Source organism: Etheostoma spectabile, unplaced genomic scaffold, assembly GCF_008692095.1.
Source record: "Etheostoma spectabile isolate EspeVRDwgs_2016 unplaced genomic scaffold, UIUC_Espe_1.0 scaffold00019320, whole genome shotgun sequence".
In the NCBI taxonomy this organism is placed as follows: domain Eukaryota; kingdom Metazoa; phylum Chordata; class Actinopteri; order Perciformes; family Percidae; genus Etheostoma; species Etheostoma spectabile.
In genome coordinates, this window is record NW_022604817.1 from 37,847 (window position 1) to 65,077 (window position 27,231).

Consider the following 27,231-nt stretch of genomic DNA (forward strand, 5'->3'; position numbering starts at 1 on the left):
CTAATGTTCTAAAGTTCTAATGTTCTAAAGTGCTATGTTTCTAATGTTCTAAAGTTCTAAGTTCTAATGTTCTAATGTTCTAAAGTTCTAATGTTCTAAAGTTCTAAAGTGCTAATGTTCTAAAGTTCTAAGTTCTAATATTCTAATGTTCTAATGTGCTAATGTTCTAATGTTCTAATGTTCTAAAGTTCTAAGTTCTAATATTCTAATGTTCTAATGTGCTAATGTTCTAATTTTCTAATTTCTAAAGTTCTAAGTGCTAATGTTCTAAAGTTCTAAAGTGCTAATGTTCTAAAGTTCTAAGTTTCTAATATTCTAATGTTCTAATGTGCTAATGTTCTAATGTTCTAATGTTCTAAAGTTCTAAGTTCTAATGTTCTAAAGTTCTAATGTTCTAATGTTCTAATGTTCTAATGTTCTAAAGTCACATCAAAAACGTCTAAAGAGTCCACCTATAACATATAATAATAATAATAATAATAATAATTATAATTATAATTATAATCCTTAATATGGAAGAAAATAAATGAATTAGCAGCTCCTTTTGTCTGCGTGTGTGTTATTTGTTTGTTATTTGGGTAAATATTTGTGAAATATGATATTATGATATTAAAGCTTCTTCTTCCTCCTCCCAACCGATCAGTTTATTATCTGAGGAAGAAGGACTCTATGTCCCAGAGTTCCCTGCACCTCAGTGGTCCAGGCTGGACCTGTGGGAGGTGGGCGGGTTCAGTCAGCATCCTGATGGAGACACACACACACACACACACACACACACACACACACACAGAGAGACGGAGCCACGCGGACACCCAGAGCGACGGACAGACAGACAGACAGCCTGATCTAAAGAGTCTAACGGATCCAAAGGATCTAACGGATCTAACGGATTTAACAGATCTAACGGATCTAACGGGTCTAACGGATCTAACGGGAGGTATCTGAGTCGTTATCCGCGGCCTGTCTGCGGCTGTTATTGGAGCGGCTGAGGGTAGGTGGAGGCTGGAGCGGACCGTGTGTGTCCCCCGGTGTGGTCCCCGGTGTGGTCCTTTGTCTCGAGCAGCCCTGCCGGTGTGTGCGGGAGATGGTGGACGCGGCAGAGTGCGGGGTTTGCGGGGTGAAGGTGATGTGTCGCTTCCGGCCGCTGAACGACGCGGAGCGGGGCCGCGGAGACAAAGACATCCCCAAATTTAACGGCGAGGACACGGTGGTGGTGGCGGTGAGTCGGGGGGTCTGTGTGTGAGTGTGTGTGTGTGTTTGTGTGTGTGTGTGTCTCACCACCACACCCTCTTTCTGTCCGTCTGAAACCGGAAACTGCTGTTTGATATTTCATCTTCTGAAATAGAAATGAAATCAACAAATGATTATTGTCATCATCTGATCAGTCAATAATAAATCAGTTAATGATCCATCTTATCAAAGGAAAAAGGAAATCATTTCCAGACTGAATATGGAGAATAAAAATATAAAAACAACAGTGCAGTTTTCTGCTGATATTTTCTTTCAACTGACCCAAAGAATCTGAGAGAGATGTGATGATTGTCTTCTGTCTGTAAATGTTGACATTGAGTAATGTCTGCTTCCTGCTGCAGAGCTGCCGTCTACGTTAATGTTAATAATATTAATTACTGTTAATGCAGAGGCAATACTACTCAGTTATACTACTCAGGTTACATGTGTTAGTTCATGTACAATCTAAAAGTAGTGATTATTTACATGGAGTCTGGTGGAGATATGCTGCTCTGTACACGCTAAAAGTAATGATTATTTACATGGAGTCTGGTGGAGATATGCTGCTCTATACACGCTAAAAGTAGTGATTATTTACATGGAGTCTGGTGGAGATATGCTGCTCTATACATGCTAAAAGTAGTGATTATTTACATGGAGTCTGGTGGAGATATGCTGCTCTATACACGCTAAAAGTAGTGATTATTTACATGGAGTCTGGTGGAGATATGCTGCTCTATACACGCTAAAAGTAGTGATTATGTACATGGAGTCCAGTGGGTTTGGTGATGGTGATTTCAGGGACGTCAGTAAAACAGAGGCTTGTTTCTAATGAGACGTCATTAGAGGTCTGTTTCTAATGAGACGTCATTAGAACAGAGGTTTGTTTCTAATGAGACGTCATTAGAACAGAGGTTTGTTTCTAATGAGACGTCATTAGAGGTCTGTTTCTAATGAGACGTCATTAGAACAGAGGTTTGTTTCTAATGAGACGTCATTAGAGGTTTGTTTCTAATGAGACGTCATTAGAACAGAGGTTTGTTTCTAATGAGACGTCATTAGAGGTCTGTTTCTAATGAGACGTCATTAGAACAGAGGCTTGTTTCTAATGAGACGTCATTAGAACAGAGGCTTGTTTCTACTGAGATGTCATTAGAGGCTTGTTTCTACTTCCTGTTTAATGGTTAGTTTTTCTGTGAAGGTTCAGTCTGAAAAGCTTCTACCAAACAGAGAATAACAGTATGTTAATGCTGCCGTGTGATTGGATGACGCAGCTTCTGAGTTCAGTAGAAACTGAAGTTTTTATCAGTGAGAGCGGGGGATGGTCCTGCTCCAAAGCGTCTCCATGTTGGACTCCAGCTTCCTGTAAAGCGTCTCCATGTTGGACTCCAGTTTCCTGTAAAGCGTCTCCATGTTGGACTCCAGCTTCCTGTAAAGCGTCTACATGTTGGACTCGAGGTTCCTGTAAAGCGTCTACATGTTGGACTCAAGGTTCCTGTAAAGCGTCTCCATGTTGGACTCCAGCTTCCTGTAAAGCGTCTCCATGTTGGACTCCAGCTTCCTGTAAAGCGTCTCCATGTTGGACTCGAGGTTCCTGTAAAGTGTCTCCATGTTGGACTCAAGGTTCCTGTAAAGCGTCTCCATGTTGGACTCCAGTTTCCTGTAAAGCGTCTCCAGGTTGGACTCGAGGTTCCTGTAAAGCGTCTACATGTTGGACTCCAGCTTCCTGTAAAGCGTCTCCATGTTGGACTCCAGCTTCCTGTAAAGCGTCTCCATGTTGGACTCCAGCTTCCTGTAAAGCGTCTCCATGTTGGACTCGAGGTTCCTGTAAAGTGTCTCCATGTTGGACTCGAGGTTCCTGTAAAGCGTCTCCATGTTGGACTCCAGTTTCCTGTAAAGAGTCTCCAGGTTGGACTCGAGGTTCCTGTAAAGCGTCTCCATGTTGGACTCCAGCTTCCTTTAAAGCGTCTCCATGTTGGACTCCAGTTTCCTGTAAAGCGTCTCCATGTTGGACTCCAGCTTCCTTTAAAGTGTCTCCATGTTGGACTCCAGTTTCCTGTAAAGCGTCTCCATGTTGGACTCCAGTTTCCTGTAAAGAGTCTCCAGGTTGGACTCGAGGTTCCTGTAAAGCGTCTCCATGTTGGACTCCAGCTTCCTTTAAAGTGTCTCCATGTTGGACTCCAGTTTCCTGTAAAGCGTGTCCAGGTTGGACTCGAGGTTCCTGTACAGCGTCTCCAATTTGGACTCCAGCTTACTGTAAAGCGTCTCCATGTTGGACTCTAGCTTCCTGTAAAGCGTCTCCATGTTGGACTCGAGGTTCCTGTAAAGCATGGGTCTCAAACTCGCGGCCCGGGGGCCATTGCAGCCGCGGGATGATATTTTGTGGCCCCTACTTGACATCAAAGTTAAGTGTAGTGCGGCCCGCGCATTCTGAAACGTTTTGTCATTGCGCATGTCACTTATGGCTACCGTAGTAGTCTCCTGACAGCGGCCTAACGGTTGTCAAGCTAGCTAAGTACCCTTTGTGGCAAATGCCTGAGGTTTGATGTGATTCTGTTGTTGTGAAATGCACCAACCATATCAGATCTAGGGGTTTAAAGCACCGGCAGTTCCGCGCCCTTTTTTGAGGAAATTTAGGGTTTTTTTGGAATACTTGATGCGGCCCAGCCAAACCCAGACTCTACTTGCAGCGGCCCCCATGTAAGTTGAGTTTGAGACCCCTGCTGTAAAGCATCTCCAGGTTGGACTTGAGGTTCCTGTACAGCGTCTACATGTTGGACTCCAGCTTCCTGTAAAGCGTCTCCAGGTTGGACTCGAGGTTCCTGTAAAGCGTAGACGCTTGCCCCACTGATTCATGGTTCTTACACAGAAAATACCTGATGTGTTTCCAGTTAATAAGTCAGAAGATTAAACATATGATTTGTAAAGTATTACATTAAAAAAAGGGAAATATTTGGAACATAAATGGTGGATAGATTTCAGCATTATAACATGGTAATTACCAATTTTTAATTCCAATAAATTTGATCTCATTTGGAGGGTATTACGATGATGGTAGCCTATAATACACATCAACATACATTACCCCATTATTGTCATGTTATTACAATATTAATATAACTATATTACCATACCCAGATGTACACATGGTTATCATTGAACCCATTTGTTGTTCTTACCTTGGTAATTGCATATTATTACATCTGTTACCTTCTTATTACCCCAGTACTACATCTTTTTACAGTGATGCATTACCCAGTTATTACCTTGGTAATTACATGTTATTACCTATATATTACCTCATGATGTTCACACTCTTACCCCACTATTACCGTCTTATTACCGTGTTGGACTGTAAAGTGCCACCCAAACGTTTCTGAAACGACAGTCCAACAGAGAAGCTGAAGTTGACCCATGAAGGACGAGAACAGTCCAGATGGGGGGTGGTGGCTCGGGTGGTAGAGCGGTTTTCTACCAATCAGAAGGTCAGAAGGTCCGATCCCTGCAGACATGTGACCATGGAGATAAGTGACATGGGAAAATGGAATTGGCCTTGCTTTGTGTGGAGGTTCCTTCGAGACTCTGAAGTCTGAAATTGTCAGAGAGAGCAGACAGACCTTTGATTTTAAAAAGAGAACACTGTTTGTTAAAGGGTTAACCCAGAGGCTTTTGTTTTGACGGTGTGCTTCCTGTGTTTCAGGGGAAGCCGTATGTGTTCGACCAAGTCCTCCCTCCCAACACTGAACAGGTTCAGGTGTATGACACCTGCGCCAGACAGATTGTCAAAGGTCAGTTCACCTCATTAAATCTATCTGTCGATATATATATATCACTGCTTTAAAATAATTAATTCTATTTTCTTACGCTGCGCTGAAACTGTTATAGCTGCTTTTATTTTCTATTTATTGAATATTTTCAACTGTTTTAGATGATTTAATGTTTTAGTAAGCTCTTTGAATGGCCTTGTATTACAATACTAATACTAGTAATAATAACAATAACAATAATAATAATAATAATAATAATGATGATGATGATGATAATGATGATGAGAAGAAGAAGAAGAAGAAGAAGAAGAAGAAGAAATACTGTTGTGTGTGTGTTTCAGATGTGTTGGGGGGGTACAACGGGACAATCTTTGCTTACGGTCAGACGTCTTCAGGAAAGACTCACACCATGGAGGTCAGGCCGGTTTTATTGTCTACTCTCTTGTTATTAAAATACTTCAACAGAACATGCTGTAACCATGGTTACAAGCATCATCCGCTGGTGCATTAGTGGACATTTATGTAGTTAAAGAGGAGATCTAACATATTCTTTATATAACGTCCCAGTTAGAGATGATCTAACATATTATTTATATAACGTCCCAGTTAGAGATGATCTAACATATTCTTTATATAACGTCCCAGTTAGAGAGATGATCTAACATATTCTTTATATAACGTCCCAGTTAGAGATGATCTAACATATTCTTTATATAACGTCCCAGTTAGAGAGATGATCTAACATATTCTTTATATAACGTCCCAGTTAGAGAGATGATCTAACATATTCTTTATATAACGTCCCAGTTAGAGATGATCTAACATATTCTTTATATAACGTCCCAGTTAGAGAGATGATCTAACATATTCTTTATATAACGTCCCAGTTAGAGAGATGATCTGACATATTCTTTATATAACGTCCCAGTTAGAGAGATGATCTAACATATTCTTTATATAACGTCCCAGTTAGAGAGATGATCTAACATATTCTTTATATAACGTCCCAGTTAGAGATGATCTAACATATTCTTTATATAACGTCCCAGTTAGAGATGATCTAACATATTCTTTATATAACGTCCCAGTTAGAGATGATCTAACATATTCTTTATATAATGTCCCAGTTAGAGAGATGATCTAACATATTCTTTATATAACGTCCCAGTTAGAGATGATCTAACATATTCTTTATATAACGTCCCAGTTAGAGATGATCTAACATATTCTTTATATAACGTCCCAGTTAGAGAGATGATCTGACATATTCTTTATATGACGTCCCAGTTAGAGAGATGATCTAACATATTCTTTATATAACGTCCCAGTTAGAGATGATCTAACATATTCTTTATATAACGTCCCAGTTAGAGATGATCTAACATATTCTTTATATAACGTCCCAGTTAGAGAGGAGATCTAACATATTCTTTATATAACGTCCCAGTTAGAGATGATCTAACATATTCTTTATATAACGTCCCAGTTAGAGAGATGATCTAACATATTCTTTATATAACGTCCCAGTTAGAGATGATCTAACATATTCTTTATATAACGTCCCAGTTAGAGATGATCTAACATATCTTTATATAACGTCCCAGTTAGAGAGATCTAATATATTCTTTATATAACGTCCGAGTTAGAGAGATGATCTAACATATTCTTTATATAACGTCCCAGTTAGAGATGATCTAACATATTCTTTATATAACGTCCCAGTTAGAGAGGAAATCTAACTTATTCTTTATATAACGTCCCAGTTAGAGATGATCTAACATATTCTTTATATAACGTCCCAGTTAGAGAGATGATCTAACATATTCTTTATATAACGTCCCAGTTAGAGATGATCTAACATATTCTTTATATAACGTCCCAGTTAGAGATGAGATCTAACATATTCTTTATATAACGTCCCAGTTAGAGATGATCTAACATATTCTTTATATACGTCCCAGTTAGAGAGATGATCTAACATGTTCTTTATATAACGTCCCAGTTAGAGAGATGATCTAACATATTCTTTATATAACGTCCCAGTTAGAGAGATGATCTAACATATTCTTTATATAACGTCCCAGTTAGAGATGATATAACATATTCTTTATATAACGTCCCAGTTAGAGATGAGATCTAACATATTCTTTATATAACGTCCCAGTTAGAGAGATGATCTAACATATTCTTTATATAACGTCCCAGTTAGAGAGATGATCTAACATATTCTTTATATAACGTCCCAGTTAGAGATGATCTAACATATTCTTTATATAACGTCCCAGTTAGAGAGATGATCTAACATATTCTTTATATAACGTCCCAGTTAGAGAGATGATCTAACATATTCTTTATATAACGTCCCAGTTAGAGATGATATAACATATTCTTTATATAACGTCCCAGTTAGAGATGAGATCTAACATATTCTTTATATAACGTCCCAGTTAGAGAGATGATCTAACATATTCTTTATATAACGTCCCAGTTAGAGAGATGATCTAACATATTCTTTATATAACGTCCCAGTTAGAGATGATCTAACATATTCTTTATATAACGTCCCAGTTAGAGAGATGATCTAACATATTCTTTATATAACGTCCCAGTTAGAGAGATGATCTAACATATTCTTTATATAACGTCCCAGTTAGAGATGATCTAACATATTCTTTATATAACGTCCCAGTTAGAGAGGAGATCTAACATGTTCTTTATATAACGTCCCAGTTAGAGAGGAGATCTAACATATTCTTTATATAACGTCCCAGTTAGAGATGATCTAACATATTCTTTATATAACGTCCCAGTTAGAGAGGATCTAACATATTCTTTATATAATGTCCCAGTTAGAGATGATCTAACATATTCTTTATATAACGTCCCAGTTAGAGAGGAGATCTAACATATTCTTTATATAACGTCCCAGTTAGAGAGATGATCTAACATATTCTTTATATAACGTCCCAGTTAGAGATGATCTAACATATTCTTTATATAACGTCCCAGTTAGAGATGATCTAACATATTCTTTATATAACGTCCCAGTTAGAGAGATGATCTAACATATTCTTTATATAACGTCCCAGTTAGAGATGATCTAACATATTCTTTATATACGTCCCAGTAAGAGAGATGATCTAACATATTCTTTATATAACGTCCCAGTTAGAGAGATGATCTAACATATTCTTTATATAACGTCCCAGTTAGAGATGATATAACATATTCTTTATATAACGTCCAGTTAGAGATGAGATCTAACATATTCTTTATATAACGTCCCAGTTAGAGAGATGATCTAACATATTCTTTATATAACGTCCCAGTTAGAGAGATGATCTAACATATTCTTTATATAACGTCCCAGTTAGAGATGATCTAACATATTCTTTATATAACGTCCCAGTTAGAGAGATGATCTAACATATTCTTTATATAACGTCCCAGTTAGAGAGATGATCTAACATATTCTTTATATAACGTCCCAGTTAGAGATGATATAACATATTCTTTATATAACGTCCCAGTTAGAGATGAGATCTACATATTCTTTATATAACGTCCCAGTTAGAGAGATGATCTAACATATTCTTTATATAACGTCCCAGTTAGAGAGATGATCTAACATATTCTTTATATAACGTCCCAGTTAGAGATGATCTAACATATTCTTTATATAACGTCACAGTTAGAGAGATGATCTAACATATTCTTTATATAACGTCCCAGTTAGAGAGATGATCTAACATATTCTTTATATAACGTCCCAGTTAGAGATGATCTAACATATTCATTATATAACGTCCCAGTTAGAGAGGAGATCTAACATGTTCTTTATATAACGTCCCAGTTAGAGAGGAGATCTAACATATTCTTTATATAACGTCCCAGTTAGAGATGATCTAACATATTCTTTATATAACGTCCCAGTTAGAGAGGATCTAACATATTCTTTATATAATGTCCCAGTTAGAGATGATCTAACATATTCTTTATATAACGTCCCAGTTAGAGAGGAGATCTAACATATTCTTTATATAACGTCCCAGTTAGAGAGATGATCTAACATATTCTTTATATAACGTCCCAGTTAGAGATGATCTACATATTCTTTATATACGTCCCAGTTAGAGATGATCTAACATATTCTTTATATAACGTCCCAGTTAGAGAGATGATCTAACATATTCTTTATATAACGTCCCAGTTAGAGATGATCTAACATATTCTTTATATAACGTCCCAGTAAGAGAGATGATCTAACATATTCTTTATATAACGTCCCAGTTAGAGATGATCTAACATATTCTTTATATAACGTCCCAGTTAGAGAGATGATCTAACATATTCTTTATATAACGTCCCAGTTAGAGAGGAGATCTAACATATTCTTTATATAACGTCCCAGTTAGAGATGATCTAACATATTCTTTATATAACGTCCCAGTTAGAGATGATCTAACATATTCTTTATATAACGTCCCAGTTAGAGAGGAGATCTAACATATTCTTTATATAACGTCCCAGTTAGAGATGAGATCTAACATATTCTTTATATAACGTCCCAGTTAGAGAGATGATCTAACATATTCTTTATATAACGTCCCAGTTAGAGAGATGATCTAACATATTCTTTATATAAAGTCCCAGTTAGAGATGATCTAACATATTCTTTATATAACGTCCCAGTTAGAGAGATGATCTAACATATTCTTCATATAACGTCCCAGTTAGAGAATGATCTAACATATTCTTTATATAACGTCACAGTTAGAGAGATGATCTAACATATTCTTTATATAACGTCCCATTTAGAGAGGAGATCTAACATATTCTTTATATAACGTCCCAGTTAGAGAGATGATCTAACATATTCTTTATATAACGTCCCAGTTAGAGATGATCTAACATATTCTTTATATAACGTCCCAGTTAGAGAGGAGATCTAACATGTTCTTTATATAACGTCCCAGTTAGAGAGGAGATCTAACATATTCTTTATATAACGTCCCAGTTAGAGATGATCTAACATATTCTTTATATAACGTCCCAGTTAGAGAGGATCTAACATATTCTTTATATAATGTCCCAGTTAGAGATGATCTAACATATTCTTTATATAACGTCCCAGTTAGAGATGATCTAACATATTCTTTATATAACGTCCCAGTTAGAGATGATCTAACATATTCTTTATATAACGTCCCAGTTAGAGATGATCTAACATATTCTTTATATAACGTCCCAGTTAGAGAGGAGATCTAACATATTCTTTATATAACGTCCCAGTTAGAGATGATCTAACATATTCTTTATATAACGTCCCAGTTAGAGAGGAGATCTAACATATTCTTTATATAACGTCCCAGTTAGAGATGATCTAACATATTCTTTATATAACGTCCCAGTTAGAGAGATGATCTAACATATTCTTTATATAACGTCCCAGTTAGAGATGATCTAACATATTCTTTATATAACGTCCCAGTTAGAGAGGAGATCTAACATATTCTTTATATAACGTCGCAGTTAGAGAGGAGATCTAACATATTCTTTATATAACGTCCCAGTTAGAGATGATCTAACATATTCTTTACATAACGTCCCAGTTAGAGATGATCTAACGTCCCAGTTAGAGAGGAGATCTAACATATTCTTTATATAACGTCCCAGTTAGAGATGATCTAACATATTCTTTACATAACGTCCCAGTTAGAGATGATCTAACATATTCTTTATATAACGTCCCAGTTAGAGAGATGATCTAATATATTCTTTATATAACGTCCCAGTTAGAGAGGATCTAACATATTCTTTATATAACGTCCCAGTTAGAGATGAGATCTAACATATTCTTTATATAACGTCCCAGTTAGAGAGATGATCTAACATATTCTTTATATAACGTCCCAGTTAGAGAGATGATCTAACATATTCTTTATATAACATCCCAGTTAGAGATGATCTAACATATTCTTTATATAACGTCCCAGCTAGAGAGAGGATCTAACATATTCTTTATATAACGTCCCAGCTAGAGAGATGATCTAACATATTCTTTATATAATGTCCCAGTTAGAGAGATGATCTAACATATTCTTTATATAACGTCCCAGTTAGAGAGATGATCTAACATATTCTTTATATAACGTCCCAGTTAGAGAGTGATCTAACATATTCTTTATATAACGTCCCAGTTAGAGATGATCTAACATATTCTTTATATAACGTCCCAAATAGAGAGGAGATCTAACATATTCTTTATATAACGTCCCAGTTAGAGAGATGATCTAACATATTCTTTATATAACGTCCCAGTTAGAGAGATGATCTAACATATTCTTTATATAACGTCCCAGTTAGAGAGATGATCTAACATGTTCTTTATATAACGTCCCAGTTAGAGATGATCTAACATATTCTTTATATAACGTCCCAAATAGAGAGGAGATCTAACATATTCTTTATATAACGTCCCAGTTAGAGATGATCTAACATATTCTTTATATAACGTCCCAGTTAGAGAGATGATCTAACATATTCTTTATATAACGTCCCAGTTAGAGATGATCTAACATATTCTTTATATAACGTCCCAGTTAGAGATGATCTAACATATTCTTTATATAACGTCCCAGTTAGAGATGATCTAACATATTCTTTATATAACGTCCCAGTTAGAGAGATGATCTAACATATTCTTTATATAACGTCCCAGTTAGAGAGATGATCTAACATATTCTTTATATAACGTCCCAGTTAGAGAGATGATCTAACATATTCTTTATATAACGTCCCAGTTAGAGAGGAGATCTAACATATTCTTTATATAACGTCCCAGTTAGAGATGATCTAACATATTCTTTATATAACGTCCCAGTTAGAGATGATCTAACATATTCTTTATATAACGTCCCAGTTAGAGAGATGATCTAATATATTCTTTATATAACGTCCCAGTTAGAGAGATCTAACATATTCTTTATATAACGTCCCAGTTAGAGATGAGATCTAACATATTCTTTATATAACGTCCCAGTTAGAGAGATGATCTAACATATTCTTTATATAACGTCCCAGTTAGAGATGATCTAACATATTCTTTATATAACGTCCCAGTTAGAGAGGAGATCTAACATATTCTTTATATGACGTCCCAGTTAGAGAGATGATCTAACATATTCTTTATATAACGTCCCAGTTAGAGATGATCTAACATATTCTTTATATAACGTCCCAGTTAGAGATGATCTAACATATTCTTTATATAACGTCCCAGTTAGAGAGATGATCTAACATATTCTTTATATAACGTCCCAGTTAGAGAGATGATCTGACATATTCTTTATATAACGTCCCAGTTAGAGAGATGATCTAACATATTCTTTATATAACGTCCCAGTTAGAGAGGAGATCTAACATATTCTTTATATGACGTCCCAGTTAGAGAGATGATCTAACATATTCTTTATATAACGTCCCAGTTAGAGATGATCTAACATATTCTTTATATAACGTCCCAGTTAGAGAGATGATCTAACATATTCTTTATATAACGTCCCAGTTAGAGAGATGATCTGACATATTCTTTATATAACGTCCCAGTTAGAGATGATCTAACATATTCTTTATATAACGTCCCAGTTAGAGATGATCTAACATATTCTTTATATAACGTCCCAGTTAGAGAGGAGATCTAACATATTCTTTATATGACGTCCCAGTTAGAGAGATGATCTAATATATTCTTTATATAACGTCCCAGTTAGAGATGATCTAACATATTCTTTATATAACGTCCCATTTAGAGAGATGATCTAACATATTCTTTATATAACGTCCCAGTTAGAGAGATGATCTAACATATTCTTTATATAACGTCCCAGTTAGAGATGATCTAACATATTCTTTATATAACGTCCCAGTTAGAGATGATCTAACATATTCTTTATATAACGTCCCAGTTAGAGAGGAGATCTAACATATTCTTTATATAACGTCCCAGTTAGAGATGATCTAACATATTCTTTATATAACGTCCCAGTTAGAGATGATCTAATATATTCTTTATATAACGTCCCAGTTAGAGAGGATCTAATATATTCTTTATATAACGTCCGAGTTAGAGAGATGATCTAACATATTCTTTATATAACGTCCCAGTTAGAGAGATGATCTAACATATTCTTTATATAACGTCCCAGTTAGAGAGATGATCTAACATATTCTTTATATAACGTCCCACTTAGAGAGATGATCTAATATATTCTTTATATAACGTCCCAGTTAGAGATGATCTAACATATTCTTCATATAACGTCCCAGTTAGAGAGGAGATAGCATAGGGTTGGTTATGATGTAAGCTGCAGATTTTTGATAAACCTTCTGTGTGGATATTTTTATGCTTTCATGTTGAAATGATGTGTAATGTCTGCAGGGGAATCTGCATGACCCCCGTCTGATGGGAATCATCCCTCGGATCTCCAGAGATATCTTCGACCACATCTACTCCATGGACGAGAACCTCGAGTTTCACATCAAGGTGATGATGTGGTCTTTACGTTCATGACATCATCACTCCCATCAGCAGAAAACCACAAGAGATCTTTCACCCTTTATGCATGTCTTTTAAATATTTTTTTATTCTGCAATTTTCTTCAAACTTGGTCCATCGTTTTGTCCTCCAGTCGGCTGGAAGTAGTAATAACTGTAGCTGGTCCCCAGCGATGGTTGGGGCTGAGCACTTTAAGGAGGACAAGGAAAAGGGGGTTAATGAAAAAGAGAAAGAGGAGAAAAATGGCAAATACCCACATGTTCACATCGATTATTCCCAAGGAACAAGTGAGAGTTGATGAGTGGTGTGTATGGGATTAAACTCTACAGCTACAGCTCCTACGTAGCACCTGGCCAGGTGAGCTACTGGCCAGGTGAGGTATTGGCCAGTTGAGGTATTGGCCAGGTGAGCTACTGGCCAGGTGAGCTACTGGCCAGGTGAGGTATTGGCCAGGTGAGCTACTGGCCAGATGAGGTATTGGCCAGGTGAGGTAATGGCCAGGTGAGCTACTGGCCAGGTGAGCTACTGGCCAGGTGAGGTATTGGCCAGTTGAACAGGTGAATTTGTGTAAATTGTCAATTAAGGTTTGTAATTCATTTTATTAAATCCATCAAGGTCAATTTTAAAATACTGTAAAAGATTTGTGAATCACTCTAGACGATGTATAGATGCCTTTAAGTAAACAGGAAGTGGACTGATTATTAATCTAAATCAGGCAGAGACACACTTTTAATATGTCTATATAGTATATATTATTATTATTATATATTAATAACTGTGACCCTTGATGCCGTGGGCAGGTGCTGATCTCAGGGAGCTATTATCTGACTCATGTCACATTTAGTGTCAGTGGGCAGGTCTAATATGTTAGAATTATTTTATTCTCTGTAATAAATTAATACGTTTTTCAGTTGGCATAGGACTGAACGTGTGTGCAAAGTTTTGATTTTCGTTAATGGGAACATGGATTTTTTAGGAAGAAGAAGAAGAATACTGGCTTGATAAGTTGATGACAGATCTCACACCGTCACATGACGGCGTCACGTGACCCTGTCACATGAATTCAGTTCCGGAGTGGATTAAATCATTTAACGCTGTAATGAAATCATTCACACAAAGACTCAGATAGATAGATCTGAGCCTCAGTGTGTTCCTCAGATCTGATCTGTGGTCAGCCGTCCTGCAGAGACTGTCAGCGTCAGGAACCAGCGAGGCGTTCACTGACCTGCTGCTTTCCATATGTTCACTGTTCACCGGCTGCTCTTCACAAACCACTTCCATTAAACACACAACACAAACTCAACAATAGAAAGATAATTTACATTACAACAACTTCACAAACACAGACACACACTTACAGACTAAATCAGGATAAAACTGCAGTTTCAGCTGGAGGACCACATTCAGGGTTCAGGTTTCACTTCAGTTCATTTTCTGGGCCCAGAACATTTAATCTAATCTAATTTAATTCAAATTTCAGGATTACCCAACCCGGTTTATCAGAGCCTTGGTGGACCCTGCTGGCTCAGCACAGAACAACAGCAGCCAAACAGCCATTGCTTGTTTTCATTATAAGAAACAGAAACATCTTACGTTACTCATTCTTATATAATGTTAAATAACAAAACAAAAACATTCATCCATCTTTGGCTGTTATTTACAAAACAGAAACAATACTATGCAACAGTCCAAAATCATTTACAGGACAGATAGCAGCTCTTTAGGAGATGGATCTCCATCTCTTGGTAAGCACCATTTGTTCATTTGAGAGTTTCAGAAGCAACTCATATTTGTCCCCGTCCTGGTTTGTAGTCTTCATTACATCTACGTCCTCAATCATTGGAGACAGGTCCAGGACAAACACTTCCTCTGCATTCGTCTGAAGACCTCTGATTGGCTAACCATGAAATTTTACTCAGCCAGTCGTCAGTATTTATATATACAGTGCATTCTGTATATATATTTCAGTCCCACTGAGTTTTACTGCATCTAATACACACTGAACCCTGTCTGTGTCGATCTGTTTTTCTCTGCAGGTCTCATATTTTGAAATCTATCTGGATAAGATCAGAGACCTCCTGGATGGTGAGGATCATATAGAACATATATAACATTTATATGTTCAACCACACACAGTGTTGATGAATACAATCTGACTGATTCATGTTTCAGTGTCAAAGACAAACCTTGCGGTCCACGAAGACAAAAACAGAGTTCCTTTTGTCAAGGTATCCACTCTAATCATTATTAAAGAAAAAGTGTCTCTCATATCCAAGAATAATGTTGCTGATGGTGTCAATCCTACGGTACGGCCACTCTGATACGCTTCCTGTTTCCTGTCAGGGTTGCACGGAGCGTTTTGTTTCCAGTCCTGATGAGGTGATGGACGTCATTGACGAGGGAAAAGCAAACCGCCACGTCGCCGTCACCAGTCAGTCTCTCACCGTCTCTTTGTGTCCTCTATTCGTCTCACCCTCATGTGCTACTAGTTAATTCAGGAGAGACTCATGAACACAACACATTACAAATACTAATGGAGAAAGTGATCCCTCAATATTTTCTGACCTGTACTGACTCCAGGGCCCAGATTTTAGTATTCCAGTGGGATCTGGATCACGGAGAGGATCAAGTCTTGGAAATGGGTTTTTCAAAAGCAAAAGAGGGATTCTGAACTAGGATCAGAGCATGTAATCCGATCTTACAGTAGACCTGGATCAAGCCTGCCCTTTGGGTTTTTAAAACTTTGAACTCGGTTTGGGATCTATTTGATAAAAAAAATCTGAAGGGTGGCAGTTCTAATTATTTGAACCAGTTAAAATCAGATAGTTATTTTAAGTGAATGATCATAATATAAGGTTTACTAATATTTAATGTCAATGTCAATTTTATTTCTATAGCACATTTAAAAACAACAACAGTTGACCAAAGTGCTGAACAGGGTCAATGTCAAATACATAAATAACAAGTGTAAAAATCGCTCCAACCAAAATACATCACAGGGAGACAAACAACACTTCAAAACATCAGAGTCCAGGTTAACGAGGGTTAAAGCTGCAGCACACAGGTGCGTCTTAAACAGTGATTTGGCACAGACCTGAGCTGTCTTTATTTAAAGCATATATGAGGCATGTCACATCTAATTAATTAATTTTCTGTCACATGAAAGGCACCTTGAGCAGTTGGGGGTTATGTGTCTTGGAGGTGGCAGTAACTCAGTCCTTAGGAACTTGGATTGGGAACCGGAGGGTTGTTGGTTCAAGTCCCGTACGGACCAAAGTACGAAGTGGGAATTGGTAGCTGGAGAGATGCCACTTCATCTCCTGGGCACTGCAATGAGAAAGCGCAATGAGATAACTGTTGTTGTGATTTAGCGCTATGTAAATAAAATTGAATAAAATTGAAAATGGGAGAAAAGAGGACTGCACTAAACTAATAATGTTTCCTGTTTCAGATTTCAGAGAATAAGATGTATATTTCCTGTTGGTTCTTCTTGCAGACATGAATGAGCACAGCTCTCGCAGCCACAGCATTTTCCTGATCAACATCAAGCAGGAGAACGTGGAGACGGAGCTCAAACTGTCGGGGAAGCTTTACCTGGTCGACCTGGCCGGCAGCGAGAAGGTCTACTTCTCCATCCCGCTCTGCATTTCTAGTTTCATTTACTTTAATGGCCACATCATTCACAGAACATTAATTACACAAGGGTCAGCGCACTCTGTCAGCTATCTGACTAACTGAAAGATAGAGAGCTGATTATTAATGAACACATTAACATTGTTTTCTCCATAAGGAACCCGTCCGAGGTAGACTGACCTCGAACAAGTCTGTGTAACAAAAACACAGGTTTCATTCACCAAGTCATGGAAAAGTACTACACTTTAAGTTAGGGTTAGAAGGATTGATCACGATGTTTCTGTGTGTGATCAGGTGAGTAAAACAGGAGCAGAAGGCTCCGTGTTGGACGAAGCCAAGAACATCAACAAGTCTCTTTCTGCTCTGGGGAACGTCATTGCTGCTCTGAGTGAAGGAACGGTGAGTATGGAAGTAACTTTTTAACCTAGTAATGTAATGTAGTAACTTTGAGTTCATTTGTCTATTGTTATTGGTTGTGTTTGCAGAAAACCCATGTCCCGTACCGAGACAGTAAGATGACTCGAATCCTGCAGGACTCTCTGGGAGGAAACTGTCGAACCACCATCATCATCTGCTGCTCTCCTTCAGTTTACAACGAGGCTGAAACCAAGTCCACGCTCATGTTCGGACAGAGGTAAAGTACAGTCTGATAAGTACTAGAACTACATCAGCCACTAGAAACGTAAATATAGGTCTTACCAAACGTCCTCTGGGAGTGGGGCCAACAGTCTCTTAAATATTAATAATCATCTTCTTTCTGTGTTAAAGGTCACATAACAAATTGTAGTTACATGTGATGTTATTATGTATATGCTATAAATATAATTTTGTCATTCCTTTAATACTTTAATATGTTCACTAAACAGCCTGTAGACTAAAACAATATTAAAATTCTGAAAATCACAATTTGAAATGATGTAGGAAAGCATCCATCACAAACACTCTGTGTGTGGTGTACCTTAGTGGGGGGGGGGTAGCAGTCCGTCCCCACTAGACCATCTCTGGGGCTGAGAAAGAAGAGACATCATCTTCATCAACCTGCAGAGAACTACGTTTGTTGTTAAGATGCAAATAATCCCTAAAAAACACTTTAAAACTTGCCAATACATAAGTGATAACCAATCAATATCCTTTAATAAGTGTAATACATGTATCTATCTATTAAATAACTTCACAGATGTAACTGCCTCAGTGAAGTTTAACCTTTTAGAGTCCTGAGTACTCAGTTGGATGAGAAATTGCTCTATTGTCTGAAGGTTCCATCCATCCATCCATCCATCTTTGACCGCTGTCTGAAGGTTGTAAGCTCAAATCCCATCTTTGCCATTTATTTTTCTGTTTCATAAAGGATTCTCTTATTGTGAAAATTCTGTGCCTGAACTCATTAAAATGCCTCAGAAGAGGGTACATTTTTGAACCCTGTGATAGGGGGCAACTAGGGGTTCAGTGTCTTGCCCAAGGACACTTCCCAGCCACTGTGTAGGTCCCTGTCCAGCAGACATCACAGTGGTCTTTGAGTGTTTCTTAAAACCACTTCCTGTGTTATTTTGGGGTTTCAGAGCTAAAACCATAAAGAACACTGTGTCTGTTAACCTGGAGCTGACGGCTGAGGAGTGGAAGAAGAAGTACGAGAAGGAGAAAGATAAGAGCAGGAGTCTAAATATCGTGATCCAGAAACTTGAGAACGAGCTTAAACGCTGGAGGAAAGGTAAACAGAAGAACTCTGATCTAAACCAGCCTCTGGAGACTTGACCAGCTGACGGGCCGTTTCACACTGCTGAGCCCTTTCCTGCTGCTTTATAAGATGACTTTGAACTGGACTTTACACATCAGCTGCTAACAGCTCTCAGTTTCCAGAGGAATTAAAGCAGTTAGATAGATTTCTATGGTTGTTAGAGGAACAACAAAGGACATTTTTTATAAAGTCGAACCTCTGTTAACCTCTCCAGGTGAGTGTGTACCTGTGGAGGAGCAGCTGAGCAGCAGAAACAAGAAGAGCAGCAGCAGTGAGACGGCAGCAGTGATCGACAGCTCAGCCCCGCCCCCTGTTCCTCTGTTGGATGAAGAGAGGACGCAGTATGAGACGCTCATCACTGACCTGTACCACCAGCTGGACGACAAGGTGAGTCCTCCCTGCACCAGTTAACACCCCTCTGCTCAGTGTGAGTCTGTGAAAAATTAAGAATCTGCTGACTCATGTTTTAGGACGATGAGATCAACCATCACAGTCAGACGGCCGAGAAACTCAAACAGCAGCTGATAGACCAGGAGGAGGTGAGTCTCTCCACAGGAGATTACATATGTTAACCATGACCCAAGCCCCTACTGTAGATCAGGAGATAACATGCTAACACATGCTAACCTATGTTAACCATGACCCAAGCCCCTACTGTAGTTCAGGAGATAACATGCTAACACATGCTAACCTATGTTAACCATGACCCAAGCCCCTACTGTAGTTCAGGAGATAACATGCTTACACATGATATAGATATAAGACCTTCCCTCCCTTTATCAGCTGCTAACATCTATAGATATAAGACCTTCCCTCGCTTCATCAGCTGCTAACATCTATAGCTATAAGACCTTCCCTCCCTTTATCAGCTGCTAACATCTATAGATATAAACCTTCCCTCGCTTCATCAGCTGCTAACATCTATAGATATAGACCTTCCCTCGCTTCATCAGCTGCTACTATCTATAGATATAAGACCTTCCCTTCCTTTATCAGCTGCTGACGACCGCCAACAGGACTATGAGCGTGTGCAGGAGGAGCTGTCGCGGCTACACAGGGACTGCGACTCGGCCAAAGAGGAGGTGAAGGAAGTGCTGCAGGCCCTGGAGGAGCTTGCCGTCAACTACGACCACAAGAGCCAGGAGGTGGAGACCAAGAACCGCTGCAACGAGCAGCTGAATGAGGAGATTGCACACAAAACTGTAAGTTTACAAAAAAAGACAGTTGGATAGTTGTCTGGTTGAATAGTTGGATGGTTGGATAGATGGATGGGGATAGTTGGATAGCTGGATGGTTGGATAGGTAGATGGTTGGATAGATGGATGGGGATAGTTGGATAGCTGGATGGTTGGATAGGTAGATGGTTGGATAGATGGATGGGGATAGTTGGATAGCTGGATGGTTGGATAGGTAGATGGTTGGATAGTTGGACCATTGGATAGTTGGATGTGTAGACAGTAGAATGGTAGGGTCCTCTTCCTTTGCCTGAGCTGTGTATATTCTGTAGCTCTCAGCTCTTGTTCTGACCCGTCTCTGCAGTTGCGTCTGGAGGCGGTTCAGAGGGAGTTTTCTACGCTGCAAGAAGTGAGTTCTCATCAGAAGAAAAGGTCTGCAGAGATCGTTAGTCTGCTGCTCAGAGACCTCAGTGACATCGGCAGCATCCTCAGCACCACCGAACTCAAAGCTGTAAGACTCAAATTCCTGTTTCACACATCATACTCACTTTACATGTCGGCCTGTGAAGTGCTAAATGTGTGCAGGCCTTCATCCAGACAGGCTGATACAGCTGTAATAAACCATGGACCTGTCAGCATGTCTCTGTCTGTCTTCAGATGACCGAGACGAGCGGCGTTATGGAGGAGGAGTTCACCACAGCTCGGCTCTACATCAGTAAACTCAAGTCTGAGGTCAAATCTCTGGTGAACCGTAGCAAACAGCTGGACATCAACCTGACGGAGAACATCTGCAGGATGGAGGCCAATGAGACAGAGCTCAACAGCTGCCAGCTGCTCGTCTCCCAGGTACAGACTAAAGTTAATCGGTGCCGTCTCCTAGGTAACACACTGAACCAGAAACTCTGAGTAACTGCCGTTCTCAATCTTTAGATAGAAGGATTCTTAGAATTATGTTATGTATGTTGATAATTCACAGAGTTATCCACTGTATTTGGCTTTATTGCAGAACTGTCCAGTTAGACATCAAGAACACGTGAGCTTCATTAATCAACCTGTATTAATCCTCTGGCCCTAGAACTCCTCCCCAGCCTAACACACCCATGATGTAACAATCCGCTAAACAAACTAGTACCATTGCAATACAAGAGTAATTTCCTTTCTCAGAATAACTTTCTGTCTGTGTGTTCATGTCTCTCTGTGTGTAGAGTTTTGACGATTACATTTTTGGGCAAGGGTTATTATACTAAAATGATGTGGTGGTGGACTGGTGGCTGGAGAGATGGCACCGAACCCCCAACTGCTTGCGGCGCCTTTCCATGGGCAGCCCCCCCCACTCTGACATCTCTCCATTTAGTACATGTATAGGACCTGAACATATGTGTGTAGTTCAGGCCTGTGTGTAATAACAACAGAGTGTAAATTGTAATTTGTGGGACTAATAAAGGACACATTAATCTTAATACAGTAATCTTAATTAATTGTCCTGTGTTTGTGCTGCTACTATTATATATACTGTATATAAAAATGTATATGTATGTTTGTTTTAGCTTCAGGCGAAGATCTCGTCTCTGACAGACGACCTGCAGAAGTTGGAGCAGAAGAAGAGGAAGTTGGAGGAGAGTCAGGACGCTCTGATGGAGGAGCTAGCCAAACTGCACGCTCAAGGTTAGACACCGTCACCATGGTTACAGGAAACACTGCACTCTGATTGGCTGTCCGTTGACATCCAACAGTTCTACAGATTTGGGGGTTTGAAACAATTGGTGGTCAAAAGTCTGTTTCTAATGTATACATAACATACAAATTGTGTGGATGTGTGTGTGTGCGTGTGTGTCTTTGTGTTTCTGTGTGTATGTGTGTGTATGTGTATCCGTATGTGTGTCTTTATGTATTTATGTGTGTGTCTGTATGTGTGTGTATTTGTGTGTCTGTGTGTGTCTGTGTCTGTATGTGTGTGTCTTTGTGTGTCTGTGTGTGTCTGTGTCTGTATGTGTGTGTCTTTGTGTGTGTGTGTGTGTGTGTGTGTGTGTTTGTTTGACCACAGATCAAATGCATGAGGTGACGGTCATGGACAAAGAGAAAGAACACATGAGCAGACTGAAGGACGCTGTTGAGATGAAGGTAAACAGCATCATCATCATCATCATCGTCATCATCATCGTTTTTGACACAGCAGAGTTCTCCTGTGTGAAAGTGATCAGCCATCTTCAGAGATGTGAGGTGACAGTGTCCCTGCTGTGGTTTGTAGAGAACACTGGAGGAACAGATGGAGAACCACAGAGAAGTTCATTCCAAACAGCTGAGTCGTCTCCGAGACGAGATCGAGCACAAGCAGAGACATGTCGACCAACTCAAAGAGTACGTTATTCACTATCACTCATTATATCAACGTTTTTATCTCTTCATTTCAGTCACGTTTAAGTCCTGTGATAGTCTAAAAGTAAAACCTTTTGTGGTTTCTTTGGTAATTTTGAGTCTCATTTTTATTGTGCATTTCTTACTTTGTTAATTGGTGAGATTGTACAAAGCGTTGTCAGTAATGGAGTTTGAATACATGTGTTTGTGTTATTTCAGTGTGAATCAAGCTCTGCAGGTCGAGAACAGGAAGCTTCAGTCCGACTTTGACAAACTGAAAGCTGAGGATCAGAACAAAGACCAGAAACTCCAGAAACTAGTGTAAGTTTGTCCCGTTCTGCTCACCGTAGACTTATCTCTGCTGCTTCTACACAAACATCCTCACATTTCCCATAATCAGTTAGAGTGTTTCCATACACACGTTTTTATTTCAATTCAGTACAGACAATCCTGAGGGGAAACACTGGAAATTAAAGAAAAATGTTTTTCCCTATTGGCTACGGTGCAAAAGTTGGTCTAAAAACAGAAATGGATAAGAAAAAGAAGAAAAACAAGCGTCCATTTGGTTAACATTTAACATTTGGTTAAAGGGTAATATGAGTAATGTTTTATTGTTTATCCTCTGTTTGTGTAATCCAGGTTTCTGAATGAGAAGAGAGAACAAGCCAAAGAGGACCTGAAAGGTCTGGAGGAGACTGTGGTACGTGGATGAGTTTTGTTTTGACTTGCATTAGCAACACATATAAGATCACATGATTAATTGTTTCCTCTAACAGGCCAAAGAGCTGCAGACACTAAACCACCTTCGAAAAGTCTTCATCCAGGACCTCGGCACTCGTGTCACGAATGTAAGAAAACCATCATTCAGAACTTCTTTCCAGAGTTTCAGTGCTAAATTCCTCAATAACAAAATGTACAAAACTTCACAGAGAACATGATCCTGAAGAATCTATAAAAGTACAGTTTATATTAGTACCAAATATCCAATCGACACCCTGCAGGCCTTCCATCTGCCAAGGTGTGATTGCTGCTTCTCTACAGAGCTGATGTTTGTTGGGACAGCATGCATCCTGACACTCTGACAGGTGTCCACATGTAAAACAAAGGCTTTAGCAGAGTCAGTTTGGGAGACGGTTAAAGGATTTAAAGGATCGGAAGATGTTTGGTGGACTTTCTGGGTTCAGTCTTAACCCTGAACATCAGCTTTAAGGTTTTCGTCTTTCTTCTTTAAACAGAGTGCAGAAAACGACTGTGACGAGGCCGGCGGCAGTCTGGCTCAGAGACAGAGGATCATCTTTTTAGAAAATAACCTAGAGCAGCTCAGCAAGGTCCACAAACAGGTCAGTGAAAGTACCACGGGGACACAGTCACACCTGTCCACCACTGAAGCGTCTCCCACAATCAGGAACCTCCAGAGGAACACCTTGCGTTTTGCTGCAAGGTCTAAATTTAGTTCTGGGACTTTTTTCAAGGATTTCTTACCCCCAACAGTCTTTGATGGATGGTAGTACTTTTGGAAAGTACACAAAACTTTGGGGTAGGTTTCTCAAGGATAACCGTCTCTGATTGGTTAAACATCAGCTGCTTCAACTCACATCCACGTAATCCATAAAGGAAAACAAGTACGTACTCTATTTATGGATGAGGGAGGAAATGTCTCTTAGTGTGTTAACATTTATAGGAAAGTCTCAGTGTAATACCTCTCTGTGTCTGACAGCTGGTGCGGGATAACGCTGACCTTCGCTGTGAGCTACCTAAGCTGGAGAAGCGTCTGCGGGCCACAGCAGAGCGAGTGAAAGCTCTGGAAGCCGCCTTGAGAGACGCCAAGGAGTCGGCCATGAGGGACCGTAAATGCTATCAACAGGAAGTGGACCGCATCAAAGAGGCTGTACGCTCCAAGAATGTCTCCAGGAGAGGACACTCTGCTCAGATAGGTGAGGAACTACAAAACATACTGATGGGTCAGATCTAACCTGAGGGTGGTGCTACAGGAAAGCTCAGGAATAACAATGGAAAGGGTCTAGCCTTAAGTTTGTGTTCTGATGGTGGTGCTGGTCCCAGGTGAGAATCCAGCAGCAGTTTGATGTGACGGATAAATCGGGTTCATGTTATGAAACAGCTGACACCTGACTCACCTGTCTCCATGTAGCCAAGCCAATCAGAGCAGGACATCTGCGTCATCAGAACCCGTCCTCCTCTCCGTCCATCAGACCGGCTGTCCGAGGAGGGGGGTTGGCGTCCAGTCCACGCCACCACTCCCCCCGACAGAAACCACAACAACAACCGCAGCAAACTCCACAACAACAGCCCCATCAGAGCCAAAGCAAGTAAGCTACAGGTGAGTCTCAACAAACTCAACAGTGGCAGGAACACAACATAAACCACAACAGAGGCCTCTCCTAGTCCCAGTCACAAGCCTCTCCATGATGCTCATAAAGATTAGACGAAGCCCAGCAGGTCAGAACCAGAGGTTTCACCAGTCGGACATCAAACGCCCACCAGACGGTCTGCGGCGGCCATTTTGCAAAGCGTGAATGCTCTGAAACACAAGCAGTCCACAGCAGACATGTTGGTGTGTAATCATGTTGCTATAGTTCATGTACTTTATATAGCGTGTAGTAATTACCGACCGGGGCCCTAACACATGCAGATGTTAGCTAACGTTACCGGGAAACGTAACTTACCCTTTTGTGTCGGAGAACAACCGTCATGTCGACGTCTGAACTCCGGAGGAATTCCCAAACTCCCGTTTTTTTTCAGCGGTGATTTTTGTTGCTTCCTTCAGCTTCTTTTGAAACAAAACATTTCTTCTGGCCGTGGCGAGTATGCGACGTGCTGTTGTGATTACGTTGAAAATTACATCATCACGCGTAGCTATGGTGACCAGCCACGCTGAGGCGTTACTCAATCTGCAACGGGAAACAGACGCAGAATGGGTTGAGGCGAGTAGAGGCGAGTCGAGCTGTTACCAGCAGTGGGAAAACGCCACAAGTCTTCTGGCAGCAGAGTAAAGAGCTGACTTTAATATGAATGAATTAAACGTTTCTTAGCTTTAATAAACCATCTTGTTGTACTGCCATGATGATGACATCAAGTGTGCTAGTGAACACTAAAACTTTCCACATTTTTCTAGTTGTTCCGAGTTCAGCATGCGTTCACATGCTCATTTTCTTCCCATGTGTCCCCCAAGTACATGCCTCAGGTCCACAGAGACCATAAATAGAATCAAAATTAGATCATTTCATGAAAATCTGAAGAATTATACCATTTAATATAAATGTTGCCTTTAAAACAAAAGTCCCCCTTGTCCCGTCCTCAAGGTTTGGAAGCTTCCTGATGCGATTATATCTTAGTATGTAATGTTGAAACCTCAAAAAGCAGTTTGGTGATCAGTTTTGTTCACATCAGTCTATATAATAAGGTTTATCTCTTCTTTTCTTCACAGGGTGCAGACAATTCCAGGTCATTTTCCTTTTCTGTGGATCTTTGACTTTCTGAACTCTCCTGCTCTCACCACTCTGCTTTACTGGAACCAGACTCCATGTTTCCACGACTTTCCACATTAACAGCCTATCCACATTAACAGCCTTTCCACATTAACCCTATTCCACATTAACATCTATTCCACATTAACAGCCTTTCCACATTAACATCTATTCCACATTAACATCTATTCCACATTAATAGTACATTCCACATTAACATCTATTCCACATTAACATCTATTCCACATTAACATCTATTCCACATTAACATCTATTCCACATTAACATCTATTCCACATTAACATTTCAACATTAACAGCATTTCCACATTAACAGCATTTCCACATTAACAGTACGTTCCACATTAACATCTATTCCACATTAACAGTACATTCCACCTTAACATCCTTTCCACCTTAAAAGCCAACAAGTGCTTTCTGTCCTCTGACTGTCGTCAGCTCTGGTGCTCCGAGTCTGTTTGTCTCACAGCATCAATGCAGTTTAATCTGTTATATAACAAGTTTAATAAGTTAATTATGAGTTTCTATCTGAATGTTCAACATTAATGGAGACTAAGGTCTTTCTGATCTCGGGTTAGCACACGTTACAAAAGTTCAAAGAAGTTGTACAAGTTTTAAGTGAAAGAAATGGAGATTTGGCAGGGAAATTATAAGATATTGAGTCAACTTTTCAACTTTTTAGACCACAATTATAGCACAATCTTCTTTCTGGTGGACTAACCTTAATGTGCTGAATATAGTTGACTTTAACGTCATTTTGAGCCTAAAGCAGTTACTCAATTTTCAGTCATATTAAGATGTAATGTGTAATATTTACTAATAATACAATCCAGTATTAAAAAGTGACAGTCTTGACATAGTTCTCAGTAAAAAGTTATAATTTGGACTTTTGTTTTTATATAGTCTCTTATCAGGATAAAATGTGACGTTTATGCTCGCCTAGGTAACTTCTTTCAGTATTTAGTATCCTTGTAGTATTTCTTGCCCCGTATTTAGTATCCTTGTAGTATTTCTTGCCCCGTATTTAGTATCCTTGTAGTATTTCTTGCCCCGTATTTAGTATCCTTGTAGTATTTCTTGCCCAGTATTTATGTATCAGCTGTGCAGAGCCAGTATGTGTCTGTGGTTCAGTGCTTACATCCGTGTTTTAGTGAAACGTCTTAAACACTTGAGGCTGATAAAAGATAAGATAATAAATATATGAACAGTTAGGAATGATGAAATAAAGAATATCATGAAGAAGTCATAGTAATGTCTACTTTATTCTCACTTTA

The 27,231-nt window shown here is 39.2% G+C and overlaps 1 protein-coding gene across 1 annotated transcript; it reads left to right on the top strand.

Moving 5' to 3' along the window:
* The first annotated feature begins 749 nt into the window (after window positions 1-749).
* On the top strand, window positions 750-25,983 carry LOC116684578 (kinesin heavy chain). The gene is made up of 26 exons (XM_032510118.1): window positions 750-1,219; window positions 4,931-5,018; window positions 5,339-5,412; window positions 13,438-13,542; window positions 15,591-15,639; window positions 15,727-15,782; window positions 15,898-15,985; window positions 17,051-17,175; window positions 17,482-17,586; window positions 17,673-17,821; window positions 18,747-18,895; window positions 19,137-19,309; window positions 19,393-19,465; window positions 19,919-20,124; window positions 20,462-20,608; window positions 20,755-20,943; window positions 21,645-21,762; window positions 22,142-22,218; window positions 22,346-22,455; window positions 22,672-22,773; window positions 23,092-23,152; window positions 23,229-23,300; window positions 23,688-23,792; window positions 24,170-24,386; window positions 24,602-24,790; window positions 25,898-25,983. The coding sequence occupies exons 1-25, from the start codon at window positions 1,085-1,087 to the stop codon at window positions 24,781-24,783; spliced, it is 2,955 nt and encodes a 984-aa protein (XP_032366009.1). The 5' UTR covers window positions 750-1,084; the 3' UTR covers window positions 24,784-24,790; window positions 25,898-25,983.
* The last annotated feature ends 1,248 nt before the right edge of the window (window positions 25,984-27,231 follow it).

Coding starts and splice junctions, on each gene's coding strand:
- LOC116684578 (XM_032510118.1), top strand. CDS start 1,085: ATGGTGGACGCGGCAGAGTGCGGGGTTTGCGGGGTGAAGGTGATGTGT. Junction 13,543..15,590: donor ACCTCGAGTTTCACATCAAG/GTGATGATGTGG, acceptor TTTTCTCTGCAG/GTCTCATATTTTGAAATCTA. Junction 15,783..15,897: donor ACAGAGTTCCTTTTGTCAAG/GTATCCACTCTA, acceptor GTTTCCTGTCAG/GGTTGCACGGAGCGTTTTGT.